The sequence below is a fragment of the Myotis myotis genome, unplaced genomic scaffold (genome assembly GCF_014108235.1).
Source record: "Myotis myotis isolate mMyoMyo1 unplaced genomic scaffold, mMyoMyo1.p scaffold_m19_p_8, whole genome shotgun sequence".
Taxonomy (NCBI): domain Eukaryota; kingdom Metazoa; phylum Chordata; class Mammalia; order Chiroptera; family Vespertilionidae; genus Myotis; species Myotis myotis.
In genome coordinates this window covers 22,630,255-22,639,437 of record NW_023416390.1, presented here as the reverse complement: position 1 = coordinate 22,639,437, position 9,183 = coordinate 22,630,255, and the positions used below count along the sequence as shown (strand labels likewise).

General features: G+C 48.6%; 1 protein-coding gene across 1 annotated transcript; it reads left to right on the top strand.

Annotated features, from left to right (window-relative positions):
* Positions 1 to 4,284: 4,284 nt before the first annotated feature.
* RESP18 (regulated endocrine specific protein 18) lies at positions 4,285 to 8,193 on the top strand. Its single transcript, XM_036319588.1, is given in 6 exon segments — positions 4,285 to 4,438; positions 4,585 to 4,632; positions 4,635 to 4,715; positions 6,511 to 6,561; positions 6,564 to 6,614; positions 8,171 to 8,193. Coding segments are annotated over 6 exon segments (408 nt in total).
* The last annotated feature ends 990 nt before the right edge of the window (positions 8,194 to 9,183 follow it).

The following is a 9,183-nucleotide window of genomic DNA, read 5'->3' as shown; positions in this document are numbered from 1 at the left end:
CCTGCTCAGCTTTTTTTTTTTTTTTTAATTAAATCTTTATTGTTCAGATTATTACATATGTTCCTCTTTATTTTCCCCCTTTAACTCCCCTCCTCCCAGTTCCCGCCCCACCCTCCGCCCTCACTCCCCACCCACTGTCCTCATCCATAGGTGCACGATTTTTGTCCAGTCTCTTCCCGCATCTCCCACACCCCTTTCCCCCCCAGGAATAGTCAGTCCATTCCCTTTCTATGTCCCTGATTCTATTATAATCACCAGTTCATTCTGTTCATCAGATTATTTATTCACTTGATTCTTAGATTCACTTGTTGATAGATGCATATTTGTTGTTCATAATTTGTGTCTTTACCTTTTTCTTCCTCTTCCTCTTCTTAAAGGATACCTTTCAGCATTTCATATAATCCTGGTTTGGTGGTGATGAACTCCTTTAGCTTTTCCTTATCTGTGAAGCTCTTTATCTGACCTTCAATTCTGAATGATAGCTTTGCTGGATAAAGTAATCTTGGTTGTAGGTTCTTGGTATTCATCACTTTGAATATTTCTTGCCACTCCCTTCTGGCCTGCAAAGTTTCTGTTGAGAAATCAGCTGACAGTCGTATGGGTATTCCCTTGTAGGTAACTGAGTTTCTTTCTCTTGCTGTTTTTAAGAGTCTCTCTTTATCTTTTGCTCTTGGCATTTTAATTATGATGTGTCTTGGTGTGGTCCTCTTTGGATTCCTTTTGTTTGGGGTTCTCCGCGCTTCTTGGACCTGTAAGTCCATTTCTTTCACCAGGTGGGGGAAGTTTTCTGTCATTATTTCTTCAAATAGGTTTTCAATATCTTGCTCTCTCTCATCTTCTGGCACCCCTATAATTCTGATGTTGGTACGCTTGAAGCTGTCCCAGAGGCTCCTTACACTATCCTCGCATTTTTGGATTCTTTTTTTCATTTTGCTTTTCCGGTTGGGTGTTTTTTGCTTCCTCGCATTTCAAATCATTGACTTGATTCTTGCGCTCCTCTGGTCTGCTGTCAGGAGTCTGTATAATATTCGTTATTTCAGTCCGTGTATGCTTAATTTCTAGTTGGTTCCCCAATATAAGATCGAGGGTCTCATTAGTTTTCTTGTAGATCTCATTAAGTTTATCGGCGGCTTCTAAACAGTTCTTGAGAGACCTTAAAAGTGTGGTTCTGAACTCTATATCTTCCATTGACAATTTTGTCCTGTTTCTTTGTCTCCGCATTTTGTTATGCTTCCTTGGTGCACCCCCTAGTGGTCTTTGTTCGCAGTCTTATAGTTAAATCTTGATCGTTGTAGCTAATTCCAGGGAGGGTTTGACCTCCAGGCCAAGTGGCTATGAGAATCAGCTGTGTCAGCAGTGAGAGAACTTCTGTCCTCTAGGGAGGTGCTAATCTAGCCTTTGCCTGAGGCTATCCGGCAAATGCCTGTGTGCAGGGCTTGGGCGGGGCGGGTCGCACAGGATCAACAGGGTGGGCCGGAGAGAGCAGTTATGGCGGCTCTCAGTCCTGTCCCCAGGGGCTCTGCCTCTCTGAGTCCCAGCACCCACTGCAAAGCTCAGAGGGAAAGCTACACTCGCTCTGACCGAAGCCAGACAGTCCGGCTTCTCCCGTTTGAGTCTGGGTCCCTAAAGACTCGCCCGGATCTGGAGCTCAGATTCTGTGACTCCCTCCCGATTGAAAACGCCAACCGCGCCCTCCGCCGCCAGCCCGCTCTCGCACTCCGCACCTCAGAATTTGACTTCAGCACTGCGCCTCCTCTGAGTGTCCGTATGCGTTTCTCTTTCCTCCTAGTTGTAGGACTTCCATTCAGCCAGCGTTCCTGTGGTTCTGGGTGATGTCCCTTCCGTTTTTTGGTTTCACTTTTGAAGTAGTTGTTCAAAGCAGCAAACTCCAGCGTTAACCTATGCCGCCATCTTGGTTCTCCCCCTGCTCAGCTTTAACTCCACTGGAGAACCTTCCCTGAGTCACTTTGGGCTCGCCCTGCATCCTGCACCCACCCCAGTCACAGCTGTTTTCTGGATGATGCTCTCACTGGGCGGTGAGGTCTTGGAGATGCTAGCTTTGCCTTTGTACCCCAGCCCCTGGCACAGACAGGTGCTCAGTAATTCCATAAGGAAGGGAATAAGGGAGGGAGGATAGGAGCAAAGAAACACCTCTCATAGGATTGGAGCGGATCTGGACTGTGAGCACCTGGCACAGGGCTGGGCACGGAGCAAAGCCTACTCCCTTCCTGGCACCTCTACTTGAGCCTGGGCTCCAGCACCTTCTTCTTCATCCGATTGGAGCCGGCTCAGGGGTCTTCGCCATACCCGCAGGCCTGTGTCTGTTGCCCATTTGGGTGCAAGGTAATTATACCAGGATGCAGACGTGCACTTGACTTCATAAGGAGCTAATGTGTTTGGGAGAAAGCCTCCAGTCTCAGAAATCCCGGACTGGGCAAACTTGCAGGGGCCTGAGGGCTGACCTTGAGCAGGGGTTTTCTAATGGTTTTCACACTGAATTCTTTCTGCAAACAAAGCCTTACCTGATGGCCATTATATAAAACAGATGGAAACTAAGCTGATTGGGGCCGAAGTGGTGTGTGTTGAAGGTGCCCACCTGGGAGACAGGACCAGAGTCCCCTTTCCCCTGTAGCTCTGGGTCCCGGGGAGATGAGAGTTCGAGTTGGTTCTGGTGGTGGGATGGGGCAGCCAGGAGAGAGGGAGAGCCCTGGGGAGAGTCAGTGGCTGATATTTACTAACTGGTACAGAAGGGCTTCAATATTGTCAGAACTACGTGTTGTTCATGCCCGTGTGGCTGGGCCAACGAACTCATCTTTCACAAGAGGTCAGTCTATACCAGTGGTCGGCAAACCGCGGCTCTCGAACCACATGCGGCTCTTTGGCCCCTTGAGTGTGGCTCTTCCACAAAATACCACATGCGGGCGCTCACGTACAGTGCAAAGTTGACTTAAAACTTTAAGTAAAGTTTAAGTTAATTTTAGGGAACGTTGTGGAGTGAAAGAAGATGTAGTGTTGAGGATTGAGAAAGGCATGTTGAGATGGTTGGGACATATAGAGAGGATGAACGAAAGGAGATAGACGAAACAAGTATACAAGACGAGTGTGGATGGGAGAGTTGGAAGGGGTCGACCTCAGCGAACATACCTCAATCAGATTGAGGACGTTTTTAGCAAAGGCCAACTTAGGAGTACCCCAATTAAGTTAATAACAATGTACCTACCTATATAGTTTAAGTTTAAAAAATTTGGCTCTCAAAAGAAATTTCAATCGTTGTACTGTTGACATTTGGCTCTGTGGACTAATGAGTTTGCCGACCGCTGATCTTTACAAACAAAAATGAAAACATGTCCTTGGAAAAAATCATAATGATTTCAACCTTTAATGTTCTCACAGTTTCTTTTTTTTCTTTTTTTTCCATCTTGAAGCAATATTTTAGGGGAAGTATCTCTTGTCTAGAGGAAATATTTATATGAACTCAGCAATTCCATCAACTTCTCTTTCTCTTGTGAAAATCAAGTAAAATTAAATTTAAAATTGTATCTGAAAAAAAAGAATATTCTTTTCACATGTACATGAACATTCACCAAGATAGAGTATATGTTGAGCTATGAAACAAAGTCAAGACAATTGAAGTCATACAAAGCATGTTCTCAGACCACATTGAAATTAAAATATAAATAAATACCAAAAACCTTTAAAAATTCCCAGTTGTAGCATTAATTCTAAGAGATGCATATTGAATTATTTAGGAGTGAAATGCCATGATGTCTATAAATTACTTTTAAGTGTACTTTACCAAGAGAAAGAAGCAATTGTGACCAAATCTTAATAATTGTTAGTCTGAAGAAAAAAAAATAATTGTTAGTCTGGGTGGTAGGTATGTGGGCATTCATTAGATTCTTCTCTTTTTTAACATTGACATTTTTCATAATAAAAATTAAGCTTAATAAACAAAATATCGAAATGCCAGTCTAGGGTTGAGAAAGCTCACACACCAACCTATAACCAAACAAGAGTGGAAGCAAGAGTACAGTTAGTTCATTAGCTAGTTAGTTGTTGCAATAGCTCTACCAAAAAGAGTACAGTGATTTGAACCAGGGTGGTGGAAGTGATGTGGAGAGAAGTGGATAGATGTGCAATATACTAGTATTTTGCATTTCAAATCCATGTGTGCTGAAGATCTTTAGGAAGATGAGGGTAAAGTGAGCATCAGGGATAATAAAAATAAACTAAATACAGAGCATCTACTGTCCAGTCCTTGTTCATATTTAATCCTCACGACAAATGTATGAGGTTAGTACAATTCACAGCCGCATCTTACATGCAATCCATTTCTTCTACTGTGGGTCACGAATAGAGGCGGTAGTCCGGGACCTGATTTATATAAAAAAGGAGCAGGAGCCTGGAGGTGGGACCCTTAAACGGAAGAAGGAGTTGGGTAGGTGTTCCCAGGGGCAAGGCCGGCCTGCGATTGGCCGAGCTGCCAAGAGAGGGCTGTGCAGATCAGCCACGCACGCGAGTGGAAAGCAGCAGCCCAGCTTAGCCGCTCCGGCGGCGGCGGTCTCCTCCTTCTCCGAGGCTTAGGTGGGGAGCGCGCCGAGCCTGGGAGGACGCGGCGCCCGCAGTGGCCTGGGGTCGCCGGGGGCTCCGTCTGCTCCTCTGCTTCCTGCTGCTGCACAGCCGCCCAGGGGGCTGCAGAGACATTAGTGGCCACGGTCAGGAGGAAACCTGGGAAGTGCGGGCAGGGCCAGAGAGCGATCCTGAAAGAAGTGGGGCAGGGGGCCTCGAGGTTAGGACTTAGGAGGCAAAGAATATGTTTAGGGACGTGAAAGAGATAAACTGGAAATTCGTGAGGAGGGCGGGAAAATGGGCCAAGGAATCTGGGCGACCGCAGGAGAAGAAAGATGCGCCGCAAGGCCGGAGAAGAGCTGCCCGGGGCTGAGGGGAAGGCAGGGGACCAGGATCTCGGGACAGGAGCAGGGATTGCGGGTACCGGGGTCCTGGCTCCGGGGAGAATCTGGGCCGAGAGATGAGCCAGGGCTTGTTCATAAGCCCTCGGAGCCTGCTGTCCGCTATCCGGCTCTGTTAAGAAGGGGAGGGCTACGCCAGGGTAAAGCGAGGCAAGCGAAAGGGTGCAGCCTTTCCCTCCGCTCGGCTCCGCGCCAGCCGGGACCAGCGCAGACTCAGCTCCGAGCGGCCAGAGACCAACTGCGCAGCCTCGAGGATTCCCGCCTGGGGCGCGGGGAAGGCGGCGCGAATTCCTGGTCTGACGCCAACTCTCCCCTCCGGATGCTTGGGTTTAGAGGCCAATGGAGAGGACTGACGAAGAATTGTGGGAGGAGGCCCAGTGGCGGGGGACAGGAGGGGAGGAGCGGAGTTGCGGGGAGAAGAGGGTGGCGGGAAGCGGGGCGGTGGAGGACCGTCAAGCCTGGTGGGAATACCTCGTACTTCACCGCCCCGAGCCGCCTCCAGGTTCCGGCACCTCTCAGCACCACGGACAGCACCTGGCGTCCTGTGGGGCTGACCCAGGGTGCCCAAGCCCCCTCTTTTCCTATTAATCCAGCGGTTCTCAACCTGTGGGTCGCGACCCCTTTGGCGGTCGAACGACCCTTTCACAGGGGTCACCTAAGACCATCCTGCATATCAGATATGTACATGACGATTTATAACAGTAGCAACATTACAGTGATGAAGTAGCAACGAAAATAATTTTATGGTTGGGTCACAACATGAGGAACTGTATTTAAAGGGCCAGAAGGTTTTAATCCCAAAAGCGCTGCCTCAGAGAATGGTCTTCTCTTCCAGAAATTCTTTTCTTTCTCAATAGGATCCTGGAGTTTCTGCTCCTTCCTAAAGCCAGGAATTTGATATTAAGATCCATTTGACTGGGGAGAATGCCCTGTTCTTAAGGCTTGTACATAATGAGTCATGATAATTCCACTACAGCAAAAAAAGGACTCCCCCACCCCTACCACATCTAACTGCACAGCATTAGGGACTATCATCCCCACCTTCTGTCCTTTGCCTAGGCTCAGTTGGGCTAACTGTGGCCTTCAGGACAAGGGTCCAGACACGCAAACCCTATACTTCCTCCTATAAAGTTTCCAGGCCTCCTCTTGAATACCCTTCAGGCTTCAGATCCTTTCCCGAGATGCAGTTCACCTGCTTCCCGGGCCCCACCTGTTCACCTGGTTTTGTATTCCATGAGTGTAGCTGTATGAGTCTCTGCTTACCTCAGCCTCCACAAGCTACTCTTTGCCTGTAAGCTTGATTCTTACCTGGAAGTTGGTACCAAAGGTGAACGAGGTGCAGGGATTGAAACACAGGGCAGGTGGTGATGCGGGAAGGGAAAATGAAAAGAAGGAGCACTTGAAAGGAGGAGGGGATCTGGCGAAGGGGACAGAGACCAAGAAACACGGGGGTCATAGTGGAAGGAAGCTGCTTTTCTTCAAGTGGAATTTGGAAAGGCTCTGGCCCAGCTCTTTGCTGACGCCACCACTTAGCCTTTAGATGGTCAGGACCAAGTGGGAGTGGGGCAGCTCTGGCCCTTCCTAGGACTTACCACCCGATCTTCCAGAACTTGCATGTTGTACTCCAGCAGATTGTGCCTCAAGGTGAGTAAAGAGCTGGAGAAGAGAGGCTGGGGCCTGGCCAGATGTGAGGGGAGTGGGGATAGTGAGGGGCTGTTTGATCTGAGAATGGGCTTCCTTCTTCAAATGTCTCTACTTGAAACTTCCTGTCATGCTCACCTGATGGAGAAGAGGTGATATGTGAGTGGGGGTGGAGTTGGATGGGTAGGCTGTTTGCCCTTGAACACTCTTGGGAAGGGCCCAGCAGAGTCTTCTAGAAGTATAGAAGTAGCCCCTGAAAGAAGTTATCATCTAATTGCTTTGGACTAGTCCCAACCCCTGGCCCTAGCTGAGTTTTTCCAGGGCCAGGAATCCTTACGTTCTCAGCCAGGAAAACACACACACACACACACCACTCTTTGGCCTGGGCTAGTCGCTTGGTAAAGTTCAGAGTTAATTCCTTGAGATGCTTGAATTCTTCAGAATCCAGATTGGACACATCCGTCTAGCACTACCATCTACCTTTCTAGATGGGACATTGGGGCCCAGGCTGAACAAGGGACTTACTCAAAGATGCATAGCAGGTTCATGGCAGAGCCAAGTCTGGACCCAGCCCTTTCCCCACCAGCCCCTGCCTTTCCTCTCTGGGACCACAGTGGGTATTGGGCTGTTCCAAACATCAGACTCCCCCACATTGACAAAAGTCTTTTTTAAGGGACTGTGACCTGAATTATAATAAAGTGGCAACCAGAGGAAAATATAAAGGAAGTCCTCCCAGGCAGAGAGCACTGCAATGACAAGTGTTCTGAGACAGGGATACCATGGCATGTTAGAGGAACAGATGGAAAAGTCAGGGGGAGAAGATTATGTGGGAGAAGTAGGCCCAGGACTGACCATACTGGGCCTCATAGATCATGGTAAAAAACTTGAATTTTATTCTAAGTGTAGTGGCAACTTAACAGGGAACTTTTAAGGAAGGGGATTTCATAATGTGATATATGATTTTAAAAGGCCAGTCTAGTGCTGCTGGGGAATGGATTGTGAAGAGCAAGAGTAAAACAGGCCTGTAAGGAGCCCATCACCCTGGTCCAGGAGAGACTGAGGAGGCCTGGACTCAGGTAGTGGCAGTGGAACTAGCACCCCCAGCTGGCCACTCCATCCAGATGCAGCCTGCATCTCAGGGGGCTGCCAGCCCCTCCTGCTCTCCTAGGAAACTGGTTCCCTTGGTTCCCACTCCTGTGAGGTGGCAATTGGGCTTCCTAAGCCTGGATTGGTTGCTGGGTCAATGCACTCAGAGCCAAGTGACAGATCCACTTGTGAGGGACTGGTTACCATGGTGCTTCTGCGAATGCAAACAAGGTGCTGTCATTCTTCTCCAACCCTGAGCCCAAGGGAAAATCACAGGAGCCAGGTGAATTATGTGTGGGAGCCAAGGAGACAGGCAGGTGGTGGGCTGAGTCACTGGGCTTACTCAAATCAGGTGTTGAAGCTTTTGGGGAAGGAGAGTGGATGGGGGAGGGGTGACCTCACCACATACTTATTCCAGTCCTTTGTTTCTTCTCGTTTTAGGGCTTCTTTGAGCTCCCCGCCCCCCATCGTAGGCTGCAACCTTGTCGCTGATTAAGACCTTGTGTGAAACTGCTCTACGCCATTGCCCTCCCCATTGTCCTCCAAAGGAGGGCAAAGAGGGCGGTTCTAGGATGAGCCAAATCTGGGTCATTAAAGTGGACTTTCATGCAAACTCTTTCTGTTATTTGTCCTGAGGCAGGATGGGTGGGGTTTGGACCTGGCCAGGGCCTCTGAAATGAAAAAGGTGAGACCAGGAAAGGAGGTGGGGGTGAGGAGAGCACAGCTCCTTAGTGCTGATGGAGGTTGGTCTGTCTTGTTTTCCTCTTGTTGACCATTCCTAAAGTGGGGAAAGTGAGGGTGAGACTGCAGCTGGGTGAGACTACCCTTCCCAGCCCGCACCTAGCTACATTGTGTGGTCTAGTTGCCCACCCTTCCATGTCAGACTGGCCTGCACCCTGCGGTTTTATGAGGGTCTTCGCCTCCAACATTACAGCCCCTGCCAGGGTTCTCTCACTCATCCTGTTCCCAAGAATCAACAGAGAAGTGCTACAACGTGTACACATATTAACTATTTTGACTGGCTCTTGCCAGTTTGCTCCTAGGAACTGAAAAATATTAAAAGAGAGTGGGTGAATCTGACCATCCATGCTCAGCCCAACAGAACACTGGAATATCCTATATGCAGAGCTTTATACATCAAAGTACTCTTACTCATTGGATATTCACAGGTATAAGCAAATGGGTAGGTATCAAGATTTGGTGTCTCTAAGGGGTAATGGAGTTGTTTACATATACAAATAATCACTGTACAGCTAAAAACATAAGTTTGTATACCGAATATAAGTTATCGTTAAGTAATAACCTATGAACCTCTCAACAATGTAAAAAGTAAATATGGCCGAAACCGGTTTGGCTCAGTGGATAGAGCGTCGGCCTGCGGACTGAAGGGTCCCAGGTTCGATTCCGGTCAGGGGCATGTACATGGGTTGCGGGCACATCCCCAGTGGGAGGTGTGCAGGAGGCAGCTGGTCGATGTTTCTCTCTC